The sequence below is a fragment of the Oryctolagus cuniculus genome, chromosome 1 (assembly GCF_051225735.1).
Source record: "Oryctolagus cuniculus isolate XC-2025 breed Fujian yellow rabbit chromosome 1, ASM5122573v1, whole genome shotgun sequence".
Classification (NCBI taxonomy): Eukaryota; Metazoa; Chordata; class Mammalia; order Lagomorpha; family Leporidae; genus Oryctolagus; species Oryctolagus cuniculus.
The window spans coordinates 5,669,229-5,694,987 of record NC_142867.1 but is presented as its reverse complement, the minus strand read 5'-3'; the positions used below and the strand labels follow the sequence as shown (position 1 = coordinate 5,694,987).

At 64.5% G+C, this 25,759-nt stretch overlaps 3 protein-coding genes across 6 annotated transcripts; 1 reads left to right on the top strand and 2 right to left on the bottom strand.

Annotated features, from left to right (window-relative positions):
* Positions 1 to 2,329: 2,329 nt before the first annotated feature.
* On the top strand, positions 2,330 to 3,609 carry CST6 (cystatin E/M). The gene is made up of 3 exons (XM_002709243.6): positions 2,330 to 2,585; positions 3,034 to 3,159; positions 3,460 to 3,609. Exons 1-3 carry the CDS (start codon positions 2,346 to 2,348, stop codon positions 3,541 to 3,543), a joined length of 450 nt encoding a protein of 149 aa, XP_002709289.1. The 5' UTR covers positions 2,330 to 2,345; the 3' UTR covers positions 3,544 to 3,609.
* A 1,864-nt stretch (positions 3,610 to 5,473) lies between these two features.
* Positions 5,474 to 12,227, bottom strand: CATSPER1 (cation channel sperm associated 1). Its single transcript, XM_089303982.1, has 14 exons — positions 12,158 to 12,227; positions 11,035 to 11,213; positions 10,135 to 10,951; positions 9,267 to 9,479; positions 8,536 to 8,649; positions 8,266 to 8,419; positions 7,976 to 8,067; positions 7,575 to 7,718; positions 7,436 to 7,499; positions 7,248 to 7,320; positions 7,086 to 7,146; positions 6,000 to 6,075; positions 5,747 to 5,861; positions 5,474 to 5,655 (listed from the first exon to the last, which is right to left on the bottom strand). Exons 1-14 carry the CDS (start codon positions 12,225 to 12,227, stop codon positions 5,629 to 5,631), a joined length of 2,199 nt encoding a protein of 732 aa, XP_089160108.1. The 3' UTR covers positions 5,474 to 5,628.
* Positions 12,228 to 17,755: 5,528 nt separating this feature from the next.
* On the bottom strand, positions 17,756 to 24,693 carry GAL3ST3 (galactose-3-O-sulfotransferase 3). 4 transcript variants are annotated; one of them, XM_051854845.3, is made up of 3 exons: positions 24,557 to 24,693; positions 21,325 to 21,561; positions 17,756 to 19,072 (listed from the first exon to the last, which is right to left on the bottom strand). In XM_051854845.3, exons 2-3 carry the CDS (start codon positions 21,447 to 21,449, stop codon positions 17,896 to 17,898), a joined length of 1,302 nt encoding a protein of 433 aa, XP_051710805.1. In that variant the 5' UTR covers positions 21,450 to 21,561; positions 24,557 to 24,693; the 3' UTR covers positions 17,756 to 17,895. The 4 variants fall into 4 exon arrangements, with proteins under 4 accessions (XP_051710805.1, XP_051710789.1, XP_069924352.1 ...); XM_051854829.3 differs by having other exon boundaries at positions 24,424 to 24,563; XM_070068251.2 differs by lacking the exon at positions 24,557 to 24,693 and adding an exon at positions 23,256 to 23,395.
* Positions 24,694 to 25,759: the final 1,066 nt, after the last annotated feature.

Genomic DNA, 25,759 nt, shown 5'->3' with positions numbered 1-25,759 from the left:
TCTGAGCCGCAGGTACACTGCCGAATGCGCCTGCCTCGAGCTCACGGCTGGCCCAGGCCGCCTTGCAGAAGCCAGAGTGGGCAGGGTAGGAGGTGCCCAGCCCTGGAAAAGCACCCCCCCAGGACACCGTGCCCCCAGCGGACTCCCACACCGGGACGTTGCTGGCACATGGGTACCCCTGCAGGCCTCAACGCCACCTCCTCCCTGTGGGAAGAGGTGCCCATCACGGCTTCTGGGCTGTTGTGAATGGGGGATCTACGTGGGGGCCCCGGGGCTCAGCAAGAGCCTGGCGGTCTTTCGTTCCCGTCCCGCTGCTCCACGTCCTGCTGTGTGACCTCAGACAAGTGTCCTGACTTCTCTGTTCACCTGTCACCTGTCTCCCCCACCGCTTCCCCGGGTGCCATCCCAGACCTCTCGCCCTAGCCCGCCTCGGCTCTCAACTCAAGGTCCCCGCCTGGCCTCGGCCTCCCGGTGAAGCCAAGCTCAGGTCAGCTGTCCCACCGCCGGGGTCTGCTTTCACGGCAGACACTGAGCCCGCCGCTGGATGACAGTGACTGGGAGGTGACGGCCTGTTGTCCATAGCTGGGCCAGGGAGGGCAGGGGCAGGTGGCTGGACTCTGGGTCCACATGGAGACATCATTTCCTGTTATGGTCCAGGGATTCCAAGTAGCCCAGGAAGGTGGGGGGTGGTAAACAGAGTGCCTACTCATGTCATGATGACAGCTCCGGCAGTTGTTTATCAGGGACTATAAACCACTGTCTCTGGCCCGCGCTGTGGCGTAGCCGGTAAAGCCGCCACCTGCAGTGCCGGCATCCCATATGGGCGCCGGTTCAAGTCCCGGCTGCTCCACTTCCGATCCAGCTCTCTGCTGTGGCCTGGGAAAGCAGCAGAAGATGGCCCAAGTCCTTGGGCCCCTGCACCCGCCTGGGGGACCCGGAAGGAGCTCCTGGCTCCTGGCTTCGGATCAGCTCACCTCTGGCCATTGTGGTCATTTGGGGAGTGAGCCAGCAGATGGAAGACCTCTCTGCCTCTCTTTCTCTCTCTATGTAACTCTTTCAAATAAATAAATAACTCTTTAAAAATAAATAAACAAGCCCACAGTCCCTTCCAAGCCCCAGTTAAGACCCCCTAGGGATCCAAGCACTGGTAAGATTTTCGTGCCCCGAAGATAAGAAACGTGTCATGAAATGCACAAGGTGGGACAGAGTGAACACACGGGCGGAGAAGACCAACAAGGGCCAGACTTCGCAGGGCTGGTCTTAAAGAAGCTTTTATTCATTTTATTTATTCGGAAGTCAGAGGGAGAGAGTGAGGGTTCTGTCTCACGTGCTGGCTGAGCTCACTCTCCAAACGCCAGGCTGAGGCCAGCAGCCGGGGGCTCAATTCCGTCTTCCATGGGCTGCAGGAACCGAACCCTGAGCCATCACCTGTCGCCTCCCGGGTGTGCATGAGCGGGAAGCTGGAACTGGGCGAGAGCTGGTGCCTGAACCCTCCACTCTGGCACGGATGTGGCGGTGCCGACTGCCCGCCCCTGCCTCCGATGCTGTTTTTCAGACGCTAATAGTGGGATTCTCCCCAAACAGCCATGGGTTGCTGCTTTCCCGCCACCTCTGCAGCACACGCCGTGCGCCCGTGGGAGACCAGAGGCCGGGACAGGCCTGGCACCGCGCCTCACCCGTCCCAAGTCAGCGGGTGGCACAGCTGGCCTACAGCCCCATTCATCCCGGCAGCTCTCGGCCTGTGGGCACCGTCTGGTTTCGGCCACAGATGTCAGGGACGGCTGCCTCCGTGTCACCAGCTGGTGTCCCAGGGCACGTCTGCTCGGCGTCCCTTCTGTGTCCCGAGTGGGTGCAGAGGCGAGTCCCACGGCTGTAAACAGCCGGGCCCAGCAGGTGGCCTCTCCTACCCACCTGCTGCTTACGTAGCACCCAGCTGTATCAGCTCGTGGGGCGCTCACAACAGCCATTGTACAGTGAGCGGGTAGGGGACGCCCCCTCCCCAAGGTCGCCCAACTGGGACAAGGTGACAGCCCTCGCTGAGCCCCCCCCACGGAGGCGCTTGTCCTCTTCCCAAAGAGCGGGAAAGCGTGGGGCATACGGGGGTCCCCCGGACCTAGGGTGCCCCCCAGGCCTCATCGCGCAGGGTCCCCTAGAGCCTGGCAGGACACGGACGCCCAGAAGGTGCCAGCAGCCTCTCGGCTCCCGCCCCCCCCTCCTGGCCTCCGGCCGCCCCCCCGCCCCCCCCCGCCTGCGGGGGCGCAACACGGGCGGCGGGCGGGGCCGGGCGGGGCCGCGGAGCGCGTAAAAGCCGCGCGGGCCGCGGCAGGGCACTGACTCCGACGGCCATGGCGCGTCCGAACCTCGCACTGGCCATGGGCCTGGCCCTGCTCGCCTTCTGCCTGCTGGCGCTGCCCGGGGACGCCTGGGCCTGGCCCCGGGAGCGCAGAACCGGAGAGCGCCAGAACCTGTCGCCCAGCGACCCGCAGGTGAAGAAGGCGGCGCAGGCGGCCGTGGCCGGGTACAACATGGGCAACAACAGCCCCTACTTCTTCCGCGACACCAAAGTCATCAAGGCGCAGAGCCAGGTGAGGAGGGGCCGGTGGCCCGGGCCGGGAGGAGCCGGCGACCCCCGCGGGGGAGGGGCGCCCGAGGAGCAATCCGGCGCGGCTTTTCCTGCGCTGTTTAACAACAGACGCTTGCCTGACATCCACGGGGCGCGGTCTCCAGATTTCAAAGGCAGGCGCCAGCCCTGTACTGCACAACGGAGCCCCCCTAGCTCCCCCCAGTCCCCGGCGGGGTGGGCTGCGGCGGAGGGGCTGCAGACGGGGCAGTGGACAGCGCGCCCCGCACTGGCAGCCCAGGCTAAGGGAAGGTGTGCGCAGGTGCCAAGCCTCTGCCTTTCCCTCTGGGTACCCCCAGCAGCGCGCCCCCTCCCCGGGCTGCATTGAGGCCAGAGCAGCCAGTGGGTCCCGGACGCTGGGAGGCCGGGGAGGGGGAGCGAGGTGGCCACTCCTGACCTGCGGCTATCCCCAGCTGGTGGCAGGCATCAAGTACTACCTGACCATGGACCTGGGCAGCACAGCCTGCAGGAAGAGCATGGTCACTGGAGACCACGTGGACCTCACCACCTGCCCCTTGGCTGCAGGGGTAGAGGAGGAGGTAAGAGCCCTGGCCCCCAGTGCCAGCCCCTTCGGAGCCCAGCCTGCCCTCGGCGTGTCCATCCTGAACTGGTCAGGCTGGCCAGGCCTGGCTGAACCTGTCTGACCCTCTGCTGACTCAGCCTCCAGGCCAAGATGGGGCTGGGGAGGCGGTGGCGGCGCAGTGGCTGGGGCTTCCCAAGGGTGCGGAGTGGAGGGAGGATGTGGGCTGTGCAGCAGCTGCAGACCCGGGGTCCTGGGGGCAGTGACTGCCGGGGGGGCAGGGGAGGGCTGAGCCTGTGTCCCCGTGCTCGCTCCGCAGAAGCTGCGCTGTGACTTCGAGATCTTGGTCGTCCCCTGGCAGAACTCCTCCAAACTGCTGAAGCAGGACTGTGTGCCACTGTGATGGCCGCGGGCGGGTGGCCGCCGAGGGCAGCTCCGGCCCCGGCCACAATAAATCCCCAGCACGCTTCCTGCCTTGGTTTCTTTTCTTCTTCTTCTTCTTTTTTTTTTTTTTTAAGGATTTTATTTATTTGAAGGCAGAGTTACAGAGAGAGAGAGAGAGAGAGAGAGAGAGAGGTCTTCCATTTGCTGCTTCACTCCCCAGATGGTCACGGTGGCCAGAGCTGTGCTGATCTGAAGCCAGGAGCCAGGAGCTTTCTGGGTCTCCCAGGCGGGTGCAGGTCCCCAAGCACTTGGGCCATCTTCCACTGCTTTCCCAGGCCACAGCAGAGAGGTTAGGAAGTGGAGCAGCCAGGACACGAACCGGTGCCCATATGGGATGCCAGCACCGCAGGTGGCGGCTTTACATGCTTTACAATGCTGGCCCTGCCTCGGTTTCTTCTGTGCACTGCACGCCCCCACTCCCAGGGCTGGCAGCAGCCTGTGTCCTCTGCCCTCGGCCGACAGGGCGCCCCCCAGAGGCGGTGCTGAGGGTGCAGCCCCAAGATCTGCAGCCCCTCAATCATTCCACCATCAGACGCACAGACGCCCAGGGGTCTCAGGGGCGGGGAGTGGGCACAGCTCGGAGGCATGAGGCTGGCTCCCAGCCTGGGAAGACTCCCTGCTGCCTGGGGCCCACCTCCGGTAGGCAGAGGGACCGGGAGAGCGAGGACAGCACCTTGCTTCACCCCAGGATGCCACCCCCAATACCTTATCCCCCTTAGGAGGGGCTTGATGGGGAGCCCCAGGGGGAGCGAGCTCCGTCTGCTAGGGGCAGGGGGGATGGGGGACAGACCCAGGCGAATGTCGCTTACAGAGAAAGAGCTGCAAGGTTGTGAACCTAAACTTGTGACTGCTGCCCCCCAACACAGCGCAGCCCCGCCCACCACCCTCAGCAGACAGACAGGGGCGGAGCAAGAAGCCCCCCAGGTCTACCCCCACAGCCTGAGGGGAGCAGGTGTTCACCCTCCAGCTGCCTTCACCGGGCAGTGCACAGGAAGGTGGACCTTCTCTGGGGAGGAGTGAACCCTTCAACACAGCAGTCAGACATACACAGACCTGCATTGACAGGGACACGCACCCCCCCCCCCGCCACGGACACACCACGGGAGAGCGGGAGGTGTCGGTCAGCGACCCCACCCCACGTGCATTTCCTCTGGGCCATCTATTCCTGGGCCCTGGGGTAGCCTCCCCCCGGGGTGGGGGGGGGACAGGGTGTGGGGGTGCTGCTCCTGTCCTCCAGCCGGGAGGAGGGGACGGCAAGACTGTCCCGAGGCCCCACTCCTGCCTCTGGGTGGGCCTGCCCTGGAGGTGAGAGGCCAGGGCCCACCACGTGAGAGCCCTGCCCCGGAGGAGCGCCCCCAAGCCAGGGCTGGACCCTGCCTGCTGCGCAAGCCACGCTACCGCCATCCCCGGCCAAGGGCCCGGGGGCTCCGGGCGTTCTGCCTAAGCTGGAGCTGTGAGTGGGGGGAGCTCCTTTAGGCCCTGGCGCAGGTGGTGCTGGGAGCAGCCCCCAGCCTCATTTCCTGCTGCCCCCTCTCCACGAGGCTGCCCCCGCCCTCCCTGCCAGCCTGTCCCCACTGGGGCTCTTGTAGTCTATGCCCAGGCAGGGCAGGGGCTGACCATGACCTCTGACCTCTGGGTCCATGATATCCCTGGTGAGCAGCACCTTACACTGGATCTGGGGTCCTGCCAGGCCCGAGTTCCTGGGCTCTGAGCCCCCCTATGCCTGGGGCCCAAGACCCTGACAATCCTGCGCTGTGCCAGCCTGTTCCTTTGCTCCTGACCGCCGGGCAGGTTTCTGGCGTACCGCGCCTCCCAGCGCAGCCGGCCCTGGGCCTGGCCCTCTGCCTGCGTCACCCTCCCTCGGCTCGGCCAGTGAGGACACGCACAGCCACTGGGGCTAAAACCCTGTTGGGACTGTTGGGACGCCCGGCCTGGGCCTGCAGGGCCTGGACAATCGTGCCAGCAGATCTGGGACCCGGCCCGGCGGCCTCTGGCTGGGCAGCTTGGAGAGGCTGACGTCCATGTGTCGTGTCCCCCTGCCGGCTCACTTCCTGAAGTCCTCTTCTCCGGCCTGCAAGGGGGGGGGGGGCTGAGCCAGGACTGCCTGCCCCAGGGCCGCCTCCCCTGACCACTGCTCCGCCTCCGGGGCCTGGCGGCCTCACCTCGAAGGCGGTGTCCACGATCTCATCGATGACGGACGCCTGGGAGCGGAACTTCTGCTGCTGCTGCTCCACGCCGGCCACCAGCTGCAGGAACTGGAACAGCAGCTGCCGCTGCCTGCGGGCGCGAGGGCCAGGGCTGGGCTTTCTCGCCTCTCCCCCACATCACCCTAGACGCCCCCCTCTTTCCAGTTGGTCTCCTTGGCCAGGGTAAGGAGGCCCCGAGCTGCCCCCGCCCGCCACGCCCTGAGCTCACTTCTCGGTCAAGGTCCCGAACTTCTTCTCCAGCAGCTGCTTCTGCATGGTGCCTTCGCTCCGGATCTCCTTGGGCTCTGGGGGAAGGGCAGGGAGGCCCGTCACCAGCACTGTGACGGGAGAGGGGTGCAGGGAGACGGCGAGGGGACGCCGCTCAGCGGCAGGGCAGGTGCTGCTCGCGAGGGCACGTGGACAGCGGGCGGTCTGCACGTTCCTTTGCCCGTCCAGCTTCCCTTCCCTTGTCTTTGGGTGAAAGTGTCCCCGGTTTCCTTGGGAACCACCCTTCTACCCCTTCTCAGCCCTGGGGGACTGTGGCTAAGGGCTGGCCCAGCAGAGCGGCCCTGCAGGGATTGGCTCGGATCTGGTCATGTGATTCAACCGAGAGCCAGGGAGGGTCAGTTTCTGGGACGCAGTGAACCCTGTTTCTGCGGGGAGGGCAGAGCGGTAAGGAGCTCCAGTGCCGGTCATCACTTGAATCCTGGATCCAGCCAGTCCTGCAAGCCCACGCCCCATCAACTTGCTATGAACCTCTTTTCCAGTATCAGCTGGTCTGCGCTGGGTGTCCAGCCCAGGTGGAGGGCACGGGTGCGGGGCAAGGGAACCCCGAGGCCCTCGGGCCCCAACAGTCCTAACGGTGGGGTGCTGGGGTGCAGACTCTAGGGTCCTGAGACTCCCCAGGCAGGAAGCCAACCAACGGGCTCAGAATCAGAAAGTCAGCGTGTGGGAGAGTGAGTGTGTATGGGAACGCTCATCTCGGTGGAATCAGCCAGGCGACCCTGGACAGCGCAGCGGCCACAGGGCCCGCAAAGGCACCTGGCCCCATCCTGTGGCAGAGCACGCGCTGTGGACTTCACGAGTCATTGACGGAAATGGGTGGGGGCGGGGGAATCACCATCGGGCCAAGCAGTGGCTCACACATGGATCTCTCATGACCGGCTTTGCGGGCCTGGGGAGGGTCGCCCCAGAGCCCTGAGAAGCAGCTGGGAACTCCACTGTGTCTGGCTGTGGAAGGAGGTGGGGGGCTTGGAGAGACCCCGCTCTGCTCCCCAGTTGGACCAGGTAGGGCCGAGGCGGGGAGGGCTGGTACCTGCTTGGCGGAGCTCCGTCAGGGAGTCATCCAACAGGTTCTCCTGGATCCGGGCCGCCCTCTGGGGAGAAGAGGCCTGGGTCCTACTGGCCCCAAACCGCCCACCCCCCACGGCAGCTGGCCCCCTCCTTGTGCCCTCCCGATGGGGTCCCTGGGCAGTACCTCCTGCCTCACTTTCTCCAGGCCTTTGAGCAGAGCCATCTGGAAGTTGTCCACCAAGACAGCAATCACCAGGCTGCAGAGGGGTGGGGGTGGGGGACGTGCTCAGCAGGGAGAGGCCCGGCTCCTGCCCTGGGCTCCATGGGGCCCGAGGGGTTGGGGGGCCCGACCTGGGGGGGGGGGGCGCTCACTTGAGGAAGATGAAATACTGGATGATGATGTAGACCATGAGGATGGGGATGATGTACCAGGCGCCTGGGGCGGGAGACGGGGGTCACCTGCCAGCCGGTGGCCGAAGCCTCAGGGCGTGCCAGCCAGCCCGTCACGCACCCTGGGCCCGGTTGTCCATGTAGATGAGGGACCAGTCGTCCAGGGTGAGCATCGTGAAGAGGGTGAAGAGGGTGCTGAAGATGTTCTGGAAGCGCTTGGGGTCCGACTTGCGGAAGAGCGCGCGCAGGACCACGGAGAAGAGGACTGGCTGCTCAGGGCCACCGTGGCGCTCGCGGGCCCCGCCCCTTCCCCGCGCCCCGCCCCTTCCCCGCGCCCCGCCCCCAGCCCGCCAACCTGCCCCCAGCCCGCCAACCTGCGCACAGTGCTCACTCGGGACCTCCCCACCCCGCTCCCTGACCCCACCCCGCCAACCTGCCCACAGTGCTCACTCGGGACCTCCCCACCCCGCTCCCTGACCCCACCCCGCCAACCCCCGCCAGGCCGCCCACAGTGCAGGATACAGAGGCAGGTGAACATGAGAACGAGGATGGCCGTGATGGACGGCAGGGAGCGGGCCAGGGTCCCTGTCACCTCGTGGAGGCTGGTCAGGAAGCTGTGGGCACAGGAGGAGAGGGAGGCTGGGGCAGCTCGGGAGGACCCTCGAGTGGCCACAGCTGATTCTGCCTTGAAGATGAGGAGACGGGTGGGAGGCAGTGGCCTCCCCTCCCCCACCCCCAGGAGGGGCATCACCGATTCCCGGGGGCTCAGGCCGTGGGAGTCCCCCACCCCACCCCCGGCGGGACTGGCTGACCTGAGCCTGCGCAGGACCCTGATGGCTCTCAGGGCCCGCATGCTCTTGAAGACCTTGAGGATCCGGAATAGGCTTTGGTGGTAGAAGGAGTAGGAGAGGGGGTTGAGCTGCATGAGCGTGAAGTCCAGCACGGCCACCATCATGATGCAGAAGTCTGGGGGGCAGGGCGGGCACCTGAGCCAGGCCGGCTGCTTCCAGGGCCCTCTCTGACCCCCAGCCTCCCCTCCCCAGGCAGGTCAGCAGCCCCCTCCCGGCCCCCTCCTCACCCACCCAGGTTGTTCCAGAAGTCATGGAAATACGAAAAGCCCAGGGCGATGATCTTGAGCAGAGCTTCCACCATGTAGATGCAGAGGAAGATGCAGTCCAAGATCAGGAAGTGCCACTCTGTGGGGACAGCAGGGGCTCGCTCAGGGCCACTGCAGCCCCCCGCCCTCCCCCGGCCTTGGCCCTCACCACGGGGTCCTCACACAAGTCCTAGGCTTTCCCAGGCTCTGCCCTAAATTGCTGTGTGACTTAACCACTCTGTGTCTTGGTTTTGTCTGCAGTCCCCTGGGCAGACTTGGGTGTGGGCGGTGAACACATTGACACGGTGCCCAGAGCAGAGCCTGGGATAGTCGGCTTCCGGCCGGTCCTCTCCTTGACCAGTCCGCGGGGTGGTAGGGGCCAGCCCTCCCAGGCTGTCCACTCTTACCCGTGCAGGGCCTCCTCCTTGAGGGTCTCTGCCCAGACCCTGGGCTTCCCACCCAGAGCGGCCTTTTTCCAGAACAGGTGCGCCACCTGTTGGCCGCAGCCGCGAACGGCAAGCCTCCCGTTGGGCGGCGGGGTTTTTAGTTCTATGGCCAGGGAACCCTAACCAGCCTCATTGGAGACTCGGACACTCCTTCCCAGGGGTAGGGAGCAAGCAAGCCGGGCTCAGTCTCTTGGGACTGGGTCAGGCCTCAGGAGGTCTCGGAACAGCATCATGGACCTCCTGCACGTGAACAGGGCTCCCTGGCTCTTACCACCCCGGATCTCCACTTCGGCGAAGGTCTGGGCCACGAGCATGATGGTGTTGAGGCAGACGACCAGGAAGATGAACGTCTCAAAGGCCAGGCAGTGCGTCAGCTTCCAGAGCATTCTCTGGAGGCCATGGAAGAGGACTATCAGTTTCTCGTACCACCACTGGAAGCAGTTCTCCAGTTGCAGCTTCTTGCGGCTCCGTGGAGTCCGGCGGGCTGTATGGGGCCGGAGGAGCAGGTCTGTGCAGGCGCGCCCAGACGGGGTGGGGCCCAGTGTCGTTCCACTGTCCACTCCCTGGGGTCCTGCGCTGCTTTGGGGGCCGCAGGCTCAACCCCTTCCCATGCCTCATCTCAGCTTGTCTGGAATTTGGAATCAGCTTAAGCAGACTTGGGGGTTGCCACCAGCACACCTCCATGCCTGTCTTTGCCCGTGTGGCAGCTTTGGGCAAACCGGAGCTTCCAAGCCACTCGAAGCAAAGCCTCCCTCGCCCTCGAAGAGCCTGCCCAACCCCCGTCTCCTCGTGGCCGCCTCTCCTGCCTGCGGCCAGTGGGACCCTCTCCGCCCTCTCGGGAGACTTGGCCGGGAGCTTGTAGCCACCGTGGTTCCCTGTTCTGACGTGGAGGACCCAGGGCCCTGCCCCCAGAGGGCCTGTGACAGCCTAAGTGGCTGCTCCCAGCCTCAGGGCGCTGTCCCCTGGAACCAGCGCTTGTGAAGGGGACGTGCGGGCGAGCCAAGTGGTGAGAGAACGAAGGCACAGCTCCACTTAGGGCACCAGGGCCGGGCCGGCGAGCGTGGGGGGACGCCTGTGTGGGTCGGACCTCGACAGTTGCCGAAGGGGCAGGGGTGGCCCGGGGCGCAGCACAGACTCACTTTTGCGCTTCCGAAGTTGTTCGTTGTCTTCCGTGTAGCTCTCCGAGTCTTTGGAGCTGCTCTCCTGGGAGCACACCTTGCTGGAGCCGGCCACGTGGGACGGAGCTGTGCTGTGGCCAGAGCTCCACCTGTGCACGTGGGCGTGGGGGGTGGCCGGATGAGAAAGGGAGGAGGAGCCCTGGGAGGTGCCAGGGACAGACTGGTCGGAGGGGCTCCACAGGTAGTCCCTGTGGCGGGGGTCGCTGTGTGGGTGGTCGTCGGGTTGCCTGGGACGCTGGTGCTTGCTTCTGTGGTGGGGCCACTCGCCGTGGGGGTGCTCAGGGGCGTGGTACTCCCGGTGGTGAGGTGTGCCGTGGTGGGAGGACCCGTCCAGGGAGGTGCGGGAAACGTTGTCTCCGTAGCGAGGGTGCCGTCGGTGCGGGGAGCTGTCATGATGGTGGGGCCTGGCGTGCTTGTGGTGGAACTCCTCTCGGTAAGAAGGCTCACCGTGGTGAGGCAGCCCTCCACGGTGGCCGTCCTCAACGTGGCGGTGGGGCCCACCGTGGTGAGGGGGCTCGGCGTGGCGGTGGGGCCCGCCGTGGTGAGAGGGCTCGGTGTGGCGGTGGGGCCCGCCGTGGGGGTCAGGCTCGGCGTGGCGGTGGGGCCCACCGTGGGGGTCAGGCTCGGCGTGGCGGTGGGACCCGCCGTGGTGAGGGGGCTCGGCGTGGCGGTGGGGCCCGCCGTGGTGAGGGGGCTCGGTGTGGCGGTGGGGCCCACCGTGGTGAGAGGGCACAGTAAGGTGCTGGGGCCCGCCGTGGGGGTCAGGCTCGGTGTGGTGCTGGGGTCCGCCATGGTAAGGGGGCACAGTAAGGTGCTGGGGCCCACCGTGGGGGTCAGGCTCAGCGTGGTGGTGGGGCCCACCATGGTGATCAGAAACGGCATGGTGATGGGGCCCACCGTGGTGGCCGGGCTCAGTATGGTGGTGGGGTCCACCATGGTGACCAGGCTCGGTATGGTGGTGGGGTCCACCGTGGTGAGGGGGCACAGTAAGGAGGTGGGGCCCACCGTGGGGGTCAGGCTCGGCATGGTGGTGAGGCCCACTGTAGGGAGGGGGCACAGTAAGGTGTTGACGCCCACCGTGGGGAGAGGACTCGGCATGGTGGTGATGCACCCTGTTGCCATGGTATTGGTCATCATCAGAGCTGTCCTCAGAGTAGGAATGGTGGGAGGGGGCAATGCTACGGGAGGGGCTCAGACCAAGGGATGTGGGATGGTGGGCCTCCCGGGGGGCATGATGGGAGAAGGCACGATCGTCTTGGTTGTCTTGGAACTCACGGGGGTGCCGCGGTCCACCGTGAGGACGGGCTAAGCCGCGGTGCTGAGACGCTCCCCGGTGGTGGTGGGACTCGTGGTGGCGGAGGGCCCCACCGTGGCCTGGCCTGTGCTGTGGCGGTGACGAGTAGGGACGAGTGAACACACCCCCGCCGTCGGGGTCTGCTTCATTTTGACCCTTTTCAGACATTGAGCGCCGATCCGGGGCTCTGCTGGGACCTCGGCACGAAGAGAACTCAAGCCTGGGGTGCAGCAGGCCCCTGTCTGGGTTCTGCTTCTGTCGCCGTCGGTTCAATGCTGGCCGTGGCACGGGGTTCCGAGAAGACCTGACCACGCCCCCAGAACTCCGCCCTTTGTGATGTCAGCAGTAGGCCTGCTCGTGCAGGCGAGAAGCAAGGGCGACTGTGTTTGGGGAAGCGTCTTCCCCCTAGGATCTGCAGCCGGGCAAGGATGTCTGCTCTCACCACTTTTTTTTTTTTTTTTTTTAAGATTTTTACTTAGTTGATAGGTAGAGTTACAAACAGTGAGAGGGAGAGACAGAGAGAAAGGTCTTCCATCTGCTGGTTCACTCCCCAAAGGGCAGCCTCAGCCAGAGATGCACCGATCCAAAGCCGGGAGCCAGGAGCTTCTTCCGGGTCTCCCACGTGGGTGCAGGGGCTCAAGCACTTGGGCCGCTCAGCACCTGGGAGACGGCCCGTTTCCCACAAGCCACCCGCTCTGTCCAGCTTCCGCTCCTCTTCCTCCTTGCCCTCCAGGGTGAACGCGTCCTTCTCGGCAAGCATCCGGATGGGGTCCCTCGTGAATTTCTTGGTCAGGTCAAGCACACGGGAAGGCGCTGTAGCTGATGGCAAAACTCCTGGGTGTTCCTGTTGAATTTTTGGAATGCATCCTAGATCTGGTCCTCGAATCCACCCCTGAACATTTCGTCAGCTTTACCCAATAAGACATCTCTGAAATACTGGGGAGACAGGTACCTGTGTGAGGCACGCTGGACTTGGGGCCAGGAAAGCTCACCATGCTGGGGGCCTCCAGCTGCAGCTTCTGCCTCAGCACACGCGTGCTGCCCCCTGCAGGTGTGTCAGGAGACACACATGTGATCTCTCATTGCCACGGCCACCTTCTGTGTCTGCTGGCCAGTGGTTTTTTTTTTTTTTTTTAATTTTTTTAAAGATTTATTTATTTAAAGGCAGTGTTGCAGAGAGGCAGAGGCAAAGACAGAGAGAGGTCTTCCATTCACTGGTTCATTCCCCAAATGGCCACCACAATGGCCAGAGCTGGGTCAGTCTGAAGCCAGGAGCCAGGAGCTTCTTCCGGGTCTCCCACGCGGGTGCAGGGGCCCAGCGACTTGGGCCATCTTCTTCTGCTTTCCCAGGCCACAGCAGAGAGCTGGATCAGAACTGAAGCATCCAGTACTCGAACCTGCACCCATATGGGATGCCAGCACTGTGGGCGGCAGCTTTACCCGCTTTGCCACAGTGCCAGCCTCTCTCAAAGATTTATTTATTTATTAGAAAGGCAGAGTTGCAGAGAGATGGAGAGAGAGAGAGAGAGAGAGAGAGAGAGAGAGAGAGAGATCTTCCATCTGCTGGTTCACTCCCCAAGTGGCTGCAAGAACCCGGGCAGTGCCAGGCCCAAGCCTGGAGCAAGGAGCTTCTCCTGTCTCCTTTGTGGGTGGCAGGGGCCCAAGGACTTGGGCCATCTTCTTCTGCTACTTTTTCCAGGCCATTATCAGGGATCTGGTCCGGAAATAGAGCAGTTGGGACATAAACCAGTACCCATATGGGATGATGGGGTCACAAGTGGTAGCTTTACCCACGATGCCACAGTACCAGTGCTGGGTCAATTCTTGGTTGTGTGCCAGAATCAAGGACTGGGTGGCCTTAGATCCAATTCCATCTGCTGCATAATGGATTTGGCAAATATGGCCACGTCCCCAGCCTCAGACTGGGCTTGAGTGACCACATCAAACCCTGATACAGCGCTGGGGCGCAGAGTGCTTCTCCAAACCGCAGGCAAGGACCGTGGAGGAGGAACCTGGAGAGGCTCCTGTCACCAAAGCTGCCAACAGTCTCACTGCGGTGGCTTTTTTTTTTTTTATTTTTGACAGGCAGAGTGGACAGTGAGAGAGAGAGACAGAGAGAGAAAGGTCTTCCTTTGCCGTTGGTTCACCCTCCAATGGCCGCCGCTGCAGCCGGCGCACCGCGCTGATCCGATGGCAGGAGCCAGGAGCCAGGTGCTTTTCCTGGTCTCCCATGGGGTGCAGGGCCCAAGCACCTGGGCCATCCTCCACTGCACTCCCTGGCCATAGCAGAGAGCTGGCCTGGAAGAGGGGCAACCGGGACAGAATCCGGCGCCCCAACCGGGACTAGAACCCGGTGTGCCGGTGCTACAGGTGGAGGATTAGCCTATTGAGCCACGGCGCTGGCCCGCTTTTTTTTTTTTTTTTTTTTAAAGAAAGTTTATTTATATTTGAAAGGCAGAGTGACACAGAGAGAGAGATCCATCTACTGGTGCCTTCCCCAAATGCCTACAACAGTCGGGGCTAGGCCAGGCTGAAGCCAGGAGCTATAAGGAACTCAATCCAGGACTCTCCACATGGGTGGCAAGAACCCAAGTAATTGAATGATCTCTGCTGCCTCCCAGGGCACGCATTAGCAGGAAGCTGGTGGACTGAAAGCAGGAGTGGGGGTGGGAGGGGGAAGCATTGTGGGTTAAGCCAAAGCCTGCAACACCAGCATCCCGTATGGTCGTTTGGTTCCAGTCCTGGCTGCTCCACTTCCAATCCAGCTCCCCGCTAATCTGCATGGAAAAGCAGCAGAGGATGGTCCATGTGAGAGACCCAGATGAAGCTCCTGGCTCCTAGCTTCAAGCTGGCCCAGGCCCGGCCATGAAGCCATTTTGTGGAGTGAACCAGTGGACGGAAGGTCTCCATCTTTCCCCATCTCTGTAACTCTGCCTTTCAAATAAAAATAATTAACAAAAAGCAAGGAAAGCAAGCGGGGCCAGGGCTCAAATCCAGGTGCTGACATGGGACGTGGGTGTCTCAAGTCGTGTCTTAGCCTGTGCAAAACAACGCCGGCCCCTTCCATTTGCTCCGGACCCTTCGGGCCGCACCCCTGTTTCTGGATGGAGACTCAAACAGACACGGTCGCACACGTGGGCCAACCCACACGTCTAAGCAGGACATGGAAGAACCTGGCGCTGGCGTATTTCTGCCAAGATGGCCCTGGCTGCCATCTTCACACCCGTATGCACTGTCTGTGTCTGGAGGCCCTTCCCCGCCCTGTTCTCAGCTGCTCAGGGAGCCTCGTCGGGCGCCGGGCAGTCCCTCCCGGCCTTCTCTTTGCTGCCCGAGGCCCCTGCACAGCTCTGTCTAGTGGTAAAAGCCCAGGCTGCTGCTTGTGTTCCCTTCCTCAAACGCTTCATTCCACCTCCCAGACAACTCCAGTAACAGATGTGCTAACCCACACGCGTAAAACGCCCCGAAGAAGCCACAGGTGCCACCTCGGGCGCACTTCCCTGCGCCAGGCCCTGCGCCGTGTGCCTCCGCTCAGCTCACACAGGGAAACTGAACTGTCCATTTCACAGGGGAGAAGGGTGAGGCTCAAAGGCCACGTTCAAAGCGTACCCCCCGTAAGTGGCAGAACCAGACCCGATGGTGAGCCCTTGGAGGCAGGGACCACCTTTCACCTCCCACCAGAGCTCCGGAACCTCGCGGGCAGGCACAGAGTGGGCAGCACCAAGTGTGTGCTGGTGGCGGGAGCCCGTCTGCAGGGCACCGGGTGGAAAGGCCTGGACCCGGGAGTTCGGGGCCCCTGTTTGGCTTTAACGTCTGCTCTTGCTCCCGAGCCAGACGGAAAGCCTCTCCCAGTGCCTGAGGCTGCCGACGGGCCCTGATGCAGATTCTTCTGAGTCCAGCGTCAGGTTCTTGCTGAACACAGCAAGGTTTAGAAAGGAGGGCCGGTCGGTGAGCCGTCCCGGAAGGCAGGAGTGGCCCAGGCCACAAGGGCAGAGCTCAGTGTCTCGGGTGGACCAGGGCGAGCTGGAAGATGTGGCAGCCGCGGGGGCCGGGGTGGGGGACAGCGGCTGCCAGACCCCTTCTCGGCCTGCCTTTAGTTAGAGAACTAGCAAGCGTCTTCCCTGCCACTGAACGTCAGAAACCAGAAACTGAATCGCGCTTTCCGGTGCCCTCGCCTGGTGAGCAGCAGGGGGCCACACAAACAATCCCTTTTCTCGCACAGGGAGTGTCACGTGACCTGCCAGCCAACGCGGCTAAGTCTACTGCCCCGCGGGTCAGCCACTGTCTCTGCAAAAAGTAAGATGGAGGGCCGGCGTCGCGGCTCACTAGGCTAATCCTCCGCCTTGCGGCGCCGGCACAAGTTCTAGTCCCGGTCAGGGCGCCAAATTCTGTCCTGGTTGCCCCTCTTCCAGGCCAGCTCTCTGCTGTGGCCGGGGAAGGCAGTGGAGGATGGCCCAGGTGCTTGGGCCCTGCACCCCATGGGAGACCAGGAGAAGTACCTGGCTCCTGCCATCGGATCAGCGCGGTGCGCCAGCCGCAGCCATTGGAGGGTGAACCAACGGCAAAAGGAAGACCTTTCTGTCTGTCTCTCTCTCTCACTGTCCACTCTGCCTGTCAAAAAAAAAAAAAAAAAAAAAAAAAAAAAAAAAAAAAAAAAAGTAAGATGGAGAGGAGCTGATCCAGCACCAGGACAGCTTCAGAGTCTGGGCTCTGTCGGGCTGCGCCCCTTTTGTTGTTGTTGTTATTATTATTATTATTTTAAAGATTTATTTATTTATTTGAAAGGCAGTGGAGAGAGAGAGAGAGAGAGAGAGAGAGAGAGAGAGAGGATCTCCCAGCCACTCCTCCAATGGTCTCAGGCGCGGCCAGGATGAAGTCAGGAGCCAGAGCTCCGTCTGAGTCTCCCAGATGGGTGGCAGGGCGCGGATACTCGAGGCACAGCGGCAGGGAGCTGGTAGGAGCGCGGGACTTGGGGCTCTCACCAGCACTCCGACACGGGCTGCAGGTGTCCGAACGGTGGCCCAAGCCGCTGTGCCACAACAGCTGGCCTATCAGCACCCTCCTACCTTAATGGCAAATGAGGGGCAGGCGCCTGGGCTGACAGAGCAGGGACGCTGTCTGTGGGACTCAGGCCCAGCTCCTGGCTTTGGGTCCCGAGTCCCACCACGGCAGACCCTGGGAGGCAGCAGTAACGGCCCAAGTGGCTGGGTTCCTGCCACCCGTGCGGGAGACCCGGATGGAGTTCCTGGGGCGTTATGTGTGCGTGTGTGTGAGCATTTGGGGAATGAGCCGATGGATGGGTGTGCTCTTTCTGCCTCTTTAATCAATAAACGGACATGTGAAAAAAAGGTCAAACCCTAGTGGCCTCTTTCTAGCTGTGTGGCCCTGCCGCCACTCATCCTCTCCAAGTTTCCGTTCCCTTCCCCAGAGAACGGTGCTCACCCCCTAGGATGTCTGAGCGGGAAACAGTGCCTGCACACAGACCGTTTTAGCTGTTTGTACCACTCACCCAGACCGTGAGCAACGGAGGTCCCTGTCCCTGCTACGCTGAGGGAGTGAGACACCCGTGGGGACGTCGCGGACACGCAGGGGAGGTACAGTTCCGAGTCCTCACCCCCGCACCGGAGTGGCCTCCTTCCAGCCTCTGCTCTGCCCAAGCAGCTGGGTTTTGCTGCAGCCCCTCCAGTCTGGCCTGTTCACACGACCTCCCCTGGGAGGATGGAGGCCCTGTCCGTCTTGCTCACCTGCGCCCCACGTTACAGTAGCCTATGAATGAGGAACAACTGGGCAGTGCCCGGCCAAGGGGATCCACCGAGGGGTGTGGGCTCCTGGGAGGGAGAGCAGAGGCGCCTCATGGGGTCTGGGCGCCTCCTCACGGCCACAGCTGCAGCTTCTCTTAAGCTCAATCGTGGACAACCGTGCCCTCCAGGACAGACACGCAAGCCACCCACTTCAACGACGTTTTATTAAAAAAGAAAGAAAACCCAAACAAACAAACAAACAAAAACACCCAACCCCAGAACTCTGGTTCTGGGCGTCCGGGAGCAGCTTAGGTCTATGGGGGAGGGTAGAAACGTGGAAGAGACAGGGTGGGGTGGGGGGGCTCTGAGACCCCCGGGGAGCCACAGCCCGGCCAGGCCGACAGCGAAAGCTGGGTCTCCCCAGGGACCTGGGCTCAGCCACTTGGAGACACAGGTGACGAGGGCTCAGCCCCCGGGAAAAAGGCAAGGGTGGGCGGTTCTGGACAGCCCGCAGAGCTCCCGTCACAGCCACCAACCAGCTGGGACGGAGCGGGCGGCCCTGGGCTCCGCTGGGCCTGGGGGCGCCCTCCGGGGAGGCGGAGGGCTAAGTGCTCACTAGGGAGGAGGACGCGCCCCCAGACTCTCGGCAAGGAGCCCCGATGGACGCTGCCCCAGACGGGACTCGGGGGCTCAGGGGCCCTGGGGCCCGCGGGGCAGCGCCCGGAGGGGCCGAGGCGGGGGGTGGTCCAGCACGGGCTCGGGCCGCGCGCGCGCGCCTCCCCGGCGCTTCTGCTTCCGCAGCAGGTAGTTCGAGTACTGCACTTCGGGCATGGCCAGCTTGAGGCAGGCCTCGGTGGCCGGGCCCGCGCCGCCGCCGCCGCCGGGCAGGTCGTAGCCCATGATGTCCACCTTGCGGCTGGGCTGCCACGGCTGCAGCTGCTTGGTGCGGATCTGCGCGGCCGGCCGCAGCACGGGCTCGTCGCCGAAGCAGCGGCGCAGCAGGCGCTGGCGGGCCTCGCGCAGCTCGCGCGCCTCGCGCTCCACGCACGCGCGGCCGGCGCGCGCCACGCGGCGCCAGAAGGTGGCGTTGAAGTGGTCGTAGAGGCCGGCGTCCAGCGCGTTCCAGGCGCGCGCCGCGCGCGCCAGCGCCGCGGGGATGGCGGCCAGGCGCGAGCTGGCGGCGCGCGCGTTGAGCTTGGCGTAGAGCACGTCGTCCAGGTCCCAGGCCAGCAGGCGCCGCAGCAGCACGAGCGACTCGTCGAAGTACTCGGCGATCATGACGAGCGAGAAGACCTCCTCCACCTGGCGGATGAGGCCCGCCAGGTAGGCGGCGTCGTCGCGCGGGCTGCGCTCGTTGTCGCCGCCCAGGTCGTAGGCCAGCGTGTTGTGCGCGAACATGGCGAAGTGCTCGCCCGCGCGGTAGTAGGCCTCGGGCGCGCGCAGGAAGGCCTCGAGGGACGCGTTGGGCACGCGCCGGAAGGCCGGGCAGTACTGGTTGTAGTAGCTGAAGAGCGACTCGAACATGGCGGCCGGCTCGCGCAGGATGGTGACATAGACCGTGCCGGGCGGCATGAGGCGCGCGAGCTCGGCGCGGTCGAAGCGCAGGTGGCTGGCCAGCACGTGCGGCGGCCGCGTGGCCGGGTGCACGAAGTGCGCCGAGAAGTTGCGCGGGTAGCAGAACTGGTGCTCGCAGCTCGGGTGCGGCAGGGCCACCGTCAGGTTGTGGCGCTCGGCGAAGCGGAACAGGATGTTCTGCACGGTCGTGCCCGCCGTCTTGTGCGTCTTCAGGAAGGCCACGGTCAGGTGCTTGGGGCGCGGCGGCGAGTCGCGCAGGGGCGGGCAGCTCAGGGGGAACAGCTTGGGGTACCTGCGGGACCCACGGGAGATGACAGGTGGGGTGGGGTGGCCGCCAGCGGTGCAGCGAGCCCCCGGGCGGCCCGTCCTGGCTTTACCCAGGGCCTGGGGGACACGGCCTGGCCCCCCGCCCCCATTCCCGCTGGCCTGGAACACGTGCCCTTGCGACTTCCCCTCCCCTCGAATCTGGGGCTGTCGCGTCTAAGGAACAGCACAGGGCGAAAATGGCCGGACACCCCTTCCGAGATGGCGTCAGAAGACGGCCGTGGTTTCGAACTGGGCGCCTCTCGCTCTCCGCGGGCTAACGCATGCCGGAGAAAGCCAGCTGCCCTGCGGGGAGGAACCCCTCCCGGGAGGTCCCACGCCGCGGCACCCCCAGGAAGCTGGGGCCGTCAGTCCGGGACCCCGCGAGCCAGCCTGGACAGGGCGGACGCCTGGTCCGCGGTTCCCAGTGAGGCACACCTGCGCTCACAGAAGCTGCGAGGTGGCGAGAGTTTGTCCTCGGCTGCCCCGGTAAGGGACTTCATTCACGCAGAAGTGGACACCAGAAGCCGCGAGGGCCCTCGGAGATCCGGGAGGAACCCTGGTTACAGATGTGGAGACTTGGCGCGCGTGGAGAGAGAGGCCACGGAAAGGCTGGGGCGGCTCGGTCACCGGATTCTCATTTTCACTTGTACTCCGGCACCGGGGGCTTTCTTTCTTTTTTTTAATTTTTATTTATTTATTTATTTATTTTTTGACAGGCAGAGTGGACAGTGAGAGAGAGAGAGAGAAAGGTCTTCCTTTTGCCGTTGGTTCACCCTCCGATGGCTGCCGCGGCCGGCACGCTGTGGCTGGCGCACCGCGCTGATCCGATGGCAGGAGCCAGGAGCCAGGTGCTTCTCCTGGTCTCCCATGGGGTGCAGGGCCCAAGGACCTGGGCCATCCTCCACTGCACTCCCGGGCCACAGCAGAGAGCTGGCCTGGAAGAGGGGCAACCGGGACAGAATCCGGCGCCCCGACCGGGACTAGAACCGGGGGTGCCGGTGCCGCAGACGGAGGATTAGCCTAGTGAGCCGTGGTGCCAGCCACTGGGGGCTTTCGTTACCGGTTACGTGTTTCCGTGGAGGTCACTGGACAGTTACTGGTGTCCAGGCACAGCTCCAGGCTCAAGGTCCAGCCGTGTTCACAACAGATAACGGCCCCAACCTCCCACCACTCTCCTGTCCCCCCTTCCTCAGACGAGCTGTTCGGGACCCTGGTGACCTGCGGGGTCCCTGTGTGCTTTGCTCCGCTCTCCTGTTTCTCCCCCGTAGGGAGGCCAACTCTGAGCACTTGAGAACACAGAGAGCGCCTGTCTGGGTGGTTTGGGCTCGGGGCAGTTTCCACCGGACATCACTCACGGACCAGCTGGTCCTCCGGCGGGGGCCTGGGCCCGTTCACGGCATTTTCAGGGGCAGACCGTACAGAGGGTGGGGAGACGGGGGCCCGGGGGTCTGCTGGGTCTGCACAGAGCCAAGAGCAAGGTTAGTGTTCCCACGAGCCATCACACCGCACCCTGGCGCAGGGTGCCGGGCTGGGTCACACGTGCCATCATCCCGTTTTATAGAGGAGAAACCGGGGCCCAGAGGAGGAGCAGCCTCGCCTGGCGCCACAGAGGCAGGCGCCGCGAAGCCAAGGGAAGACCGGCTGCTGCGAGTCCCAGCCAAGTCTGCCCAGCCCGTCTGCAGCCGGGAGCAGTCGCGTGACCTTTTCAAGGAAGACCGGACGCTGCCCGCAGTGCGTGTGGCTCTGAGGGTTGTGTGGGAAGCACTTTTGGAACAGGGGAAGCAGCAAAGTCCAGAAGAAGGCCTCTTCCGGAAAGTACCAGAATGGGAATGGCAGGGGCCGGCGCTGTGGCGTAGTGGGTAAAGCCATCGCCGGCAGTGCCGGCATCCCATATGGGCGCCGGTTCAAGAACCGGCTGCTCCTCTTCCCATCCAGCTCTCTGCTGTGGCCTGGGAGAGCAGTGGAAGATGGACCAAGTCGCTGGGCCCCTGCACCCGCGTGGGAGACCTGGACGAAGCTCCAGGCTCCTGGCTTCAGATTGGTGCAGCTCCGGCCGTGTGGCCATTTGGGGAGGGAACCAGCGAATGGAAGACCTCTCTCTGTCTCTGGCTCTCTCTCTCCTTTCAAGTAAATAAATAAATCTTAAAACAAAGCACGGGAAGGCCAGTTGCCAGTTCCGAGGCCCCCGCGGCCCGGAGCCCTTCCCTGACCCCCGACGCGGAGCCCCGGCCCACTTACCAGCTGAGCTGCGCCCCCTGGTGGATGAGGAGGCTCACGGAGCTGCACCCCAGCACCAGCAGCAGGATCTTCCTGCGACTCATCAGCTTGGTGGCCTGCTGCAGGCGCTGGAGGACGGGCGGCATGGTGAGGCGCTCGCCCCGGCACCAGCCAGGGCCTCGCTAGCCAGGGCTCCCTCTGCCAGCACTCATGGGGGCTCCTGGGGCTCTGGTAGCAGGGCCAGTGTTCCTGAGCGGCCTGGCAGGAGAAGGAGGCAGACAGGTTTGCCCTGGGCCTAGGAGATGGGCTCCGGGCCCCGGCAGGACTGTGGCGAAGGCGAGCTGCCGTGGTGGGGTGAGCGGAGAGGCCAGGGCGGATCAGGTTCCTCCCTCCCGTTACAAGACCCTGTCTCCTCCCTGCTCCAGATAACCTGGTCTTGGGTGGAATTACAGGGCTGGGGTGTGGCCAGCGCTCAGCCCCAGCCCTGTCCCTAACTCCTCTGTCTCCTGGCCATTGGTATCTGCTGCCCATTAGACTGGCCTCAACGCAGAGCTTGGCTCCGGGTCCACTCCTCCGGGACTGACACAGAGAGCACACCTCCGGGTGCGGGCTTGCTGCATTTGCTGGGTCACTGCACGTGGAATCCCCAGCACACGCGTGACACGGGCGCTAGTCCCACTTTACAGGTGAAAGCGGGGCCCCGGGAGGCGAAGTCGCAGCAGAGCGGGGCCTCAGATCCGCTCTTGCGTCAGAGACTGTGCCCCAGAGCCGTGTGCTGTTTTCATGGAGAACCGACCTCTGCTTCCCAGCCGGAGCCCCCCATCTGGGCTCTTGCCCTTGGAGCCCAAGATTGATAAGTCCACGAGAGAGAGAAAAAAGGGGGGCCCTTGAAATCCTGGAACTCAATCTGGATTCCCTCCCCAGACACCTGAAACCCGGGTGGCCCCAGGAGGTGCCACGCCAAGCGCCAAGTGAGATGGGCTGGCCGCCTGGGGCGGGGGCGGGGCAGCACAGAGGTGGCTCCCGCCAGCCGCCGGCCGGTCTCCAGGCGAGCCTTCCTCCCAGGTGAGTGGTGGTGTGGTGGGGGAGAAGGGCCCGCTTTCCGGCCGAGGCTCAGGGGAGCCCAGCCCTTGGCGGTCCAGGTGGAGGGTCCGTCTCTGCAGCCATGCCTGGCCTGGGCCGGGGTGGGCTCTCGGCTCCTGCCGAGGGCGTTTCTCCTAGTCCCAGTCAGGTCCTCACACACACTCCTCTCCAAAGGGGAAGTAGGGCACCTGGGTCCCTGGAGGGGTGAGGTAACGTGAAAACCGTGACCGTCACCTTCCCCTGGGCCCTGGGCTTGGCTGCTTTAACCCCGCACCCCCTATTAATCCTGGATTACATTTAACCTGTGTGGGCGGAAAGATGTCCGGGCCCTGCCTTCCATTCCCTCCAGGCCCCGCTGCCTGGACTTCTTCACCAGCCTGCAGATGAACTTAATCCGCCTGGAGCCCAGGGGCTGTAGGGTACAGCCACAGAGGGCGACCAAGGGCACAGCAGAGGAAGCCCCTGCAGGGCTTTCTGGGGCCATGGAGGGCTGACCGGCCTTGGGGGCCGCGGCGGGAGGAAGTGGGAGCTCTGGCCCTCGCAGGATGCACGGCTTTTCCCTTTGTTTCTCATCCGCCCGGTGGACTTGGTGAGCAGACGGAGTTTCCCGGGGAGGGGGGGGGACGAAGCCTGTTCCCACCTGTGCTAACCTTGCTGAGCCCACCCTGCTTCTCAGAGGAGCCTGGGCCAGCCCAGGAGGGCCGGCCTGTGGGCTGCACCCGCCTGTGGGCCTGCTGCCCGCCTCCACCCCACTCCTGGACCTCCCACACTCCCCTCTGTGGCTCAGCCCTGGGGAGCTGGCCGGAGACTGCCTGAGGTCCGCCTGGGAACTCCCTGGACACCAGGCCCTGCTGGCGGGCGCTGCTTACTGCCGGCCGTCAGCGACAGGCTGCTCCGCTTCTTTGTGGGCAGAGTTCTCTTGGGGCAGCTGGCACCAGCCCGCGGCTGGCAGTGCCCCTCGGCCGGCCCCTCGGCTCCCCGTCGCGCTGTTTCTGTGCTGCCCTCCAGGAGCACACGGAACATTTTCTCCATGACAGACCTCCAGGTATTCGGGAGCAGTAACCCTGTCTCCGGCTGGGGCCGACATTCCAGGTCCCCGGGGGGGGGGGCACTGCGTGGACGCTGGAGGAGGCCGGCCTGCCCTCTGCCTTCCCCAGCGAGCTCACTCCAAGATGCCTCTGTTGGAGATGCCCCGGGGACGGTGGCCACGGGGGGCCCTGGGGCTGAGTGGCTGGGCTGTGTGGGCCAGGCCTTGGAGCAGGACCTGGGCCCGCGCCGGGAGACTTGAGACTACTCCATCTCCCGGGTTTTCTCCGCGCAGAGAGGTCCCTCAGCTGTCCCCGGCAGGTCAGGACGCCAGGCTCATCAGCACGCCTGTGCTAATTTTAGTCCAAGCCGTCCACCTCGGGCAGCCACCGGCTTTGCACATTGCTTCCTTTTTCTCCAGGGAAATAGGAATGGCCGGCCAGGGCTTTCAACACTGGCCTGGAAGCCCACCTGCTCCCAGATGAGCCCCTCCCACTCTGTCCAGGCCAAGCTCCGCGCATTACGGGGCGGGGGCGCCTTGGCCTGGACCACCTGAGCAGAGCTCTTGACCCGGACACTGCATCCCCACCTGACCGAGGGCACAGCCCGCTGCCCAGGGAAACTGACCCAGGGCTGGAGGGGAGGGGCCAGGAGAGCCGAGCTCCTTCCACCCCCACCCCTGGTCCCCAGCCCCCTCTTCCTCTCGACCACCCCCACATCTCCGCCTCCAGATCCCCTTTATCCTACTCTCTCCGTCACTACCCACCCCCACCCACCCCCTTCTTTCAATTGCATCCTAGCCTCCCCCAGGGATGCGGCCACCAGGATCTGGTCCCCTTAGGGGATGGGCTAGAGTCGCCCCCGAGCCGGTCTGCGGCTCTCCCCAGGGGCACAGCGCCCCTCCGCACGCTCCCCGGGCTCTCTGCCCCCACCACGCTCTCCCGCCTTCCTCACGGCCCCCATCCCTGTCCGGTCCTCGTCCAGCCCCAGGCCCGCCACTGCAGTACTCACGCCGCGCCTGCGGGCTCTGCCTGCGACCCGCCTTGCGGGTGGCCGCCGCTACCTCCCGCCCCTCGTCCCGAAAGCCGCACCGGGTCCGAGGGAGCCCGGGCCCTGCGCGCCGAGTGCCGGTCGCTCGGCTCACCGCGCCTGCATGGGATCAGGTGGCGGCGTCCGCTCGGCTCCGCTCCTCTCGGCTCTGCCCGCCCCCCGCCCCCCGCCCCCCATCGCACACCGGAGGCGGGGCGGGGGCCGGGCCGCGCAGGGGTGGGGGGAGGGAAGAGGAGGGGGCTCCGTTGGCTCGCGGCTGCCAGTGAACACCCTGCGGGCGGCAGAATCTTTGCATGCATGCGTCTTGCTCGGCCAGCGTTGTGCGTTGTCCGAGGTGGACAGCTCCTTTATCTCAGCAGAGGAGGGGACTGAGCCTGGTGGGAAGGTGTCTGCTCCCGCAGGGCTGCGCGTCCCTGGGCGCCGGTGCTCCCGGTGCGAGGGGCGCCCTTCTGCCGGCCGAGCTGGGCGCCGGTGCTCCCGGCCGAGCTGGGCAGCAGGTGCAGTCACGGGCGCTGTGCTGCCACCCTCCTCTCCTCCCCACACCTCCAGCCTGCTCTGGCCCTGTCCACCCCTCCCCTTCCAGCCTGTCCCCCTGACGCAGCTTCCTGCTGCTCGCCCAGCACTGCAGGCCCCTCGAGGACTCCTGACCAGGGCGGTATGCGCCTGGGACCCCAGCCCCGAGAGCCCAAGTTCAGCCCTGCTTCTCCGTGCAGCCCCGGGTGGACAGGCAGCACCTCCCCTGTGAGGGGCTGTGCTCTGAGCTGCAGGGGTGCTGAGGAGGCGCCACCTCCGTCCTTAGCTCTCCACCTGGGAGCGGCAGCAGCTCCCTGCAGGGTCGTGTGGTTGGTGTGGGCCCCTGCTTCCTCTTTTGCTTTGGGCCTGGTAAGGCCGGGATCCTGGGCTGGGCTGGTTTCCCCCTTGCGGGCCCACACGGGCACTAGGAGAAGGGCAGAGTCAGATCGCCGTGGCCGCAGTTTGGCCCCGGGGACACGCACGTCAACTCCTTTTCGCCGCCCGCCCCTCCTCTCTGCATCCCGGGGCTGTTGGGGTAAAACCAGGCCGCCTTGGTGTGTCCCCCGGCCCCCGCTCTGTCACCAGCAGCCCTTCCTCTCCTGCCCAGAGATCCCCCTTCCCGACAGTGGAGGCACGTGGCTCCGTGCCTGCAGCCTCAGCCGACCTGCCCCGGTGGGCTCTCCGGTTACAGGGAGCAGAAAGAACCTTCCCTCAGGCCGGGAGGGGTTCTGCCTGAGTGGGCTGGTGTGCCAGAGAGAAGGGCACCGCTGTTTTTTTTTTTTTC

What these genes read in the sequence shown, in the direction of transcription:
- CST6 (XM_002709243.6), top strand. Translation starts at nt 2,346, where the DNA reads ATGGCGCGTCCGAACCTCGCACTGGCCATGGGCCTGGCCCTGCTCGCC. An exon ending in TCATCAAGGCGCAGAGCCAG is followed by an intron (nt 2,586 to 3,033) that starts GTGAGGAGGGGC and finishes GGCTATCCCCAG; the next exon opens with CTGGTGGCAGGCATCAAGTA. An exon ending in CTGCAGGGGTAGAGGAGGAG is followed by an intron (nt 3,160 to 3,459) that starts GTAAGAGCCCTG and finishes CTCGCTCCGCAG; the next exon opens with AAGCTGCGCTGTGACTTCGA.
- CATSPER1 (XM_089303982.1), bottom strand. Translation starts at nt 12,227, where the DNA reads ATGCTTGCCGAGAAGGACGCGTTCACCCTGGAGGGCAAGGAGGAAGAG. An exon ending in TGCCGTTTCTGATCACCATG is followed by an intron (nt 10,952 to 11,034) that starts GTGGGCCCCACC and finishes GGCGGACCCCAG; the next exon opens with CACCACACCGAGCCTGACCC. An exon ending in TCTCATGTTCACCTGCCTCT is followed by an intron (nt 7,719 to 7,975) that starts GTATCCTGCACT and finishes CTGAGCAGCCAG; the next exon opens with TCCTCTTCTCCGTGGTCCTG.
- GAL3ST3 (XM_051854845.3), bottom strand. Translation starts at nt 21,449, where the DNA reads ATGCCGCCCGTCCTCCAGCGCCTGCAGCAGGCCACCAAGCTGATGAGT. An exon ending in CAGGGGGCGCAGCTCAGCTG is followed by an intron (nt 19,073 to 21,324) that starts GTAAGTGGGCCG and finishes TGGGTCCCGCAG; the next exon opens with GTACCCCAAGCTGTTCCCCC.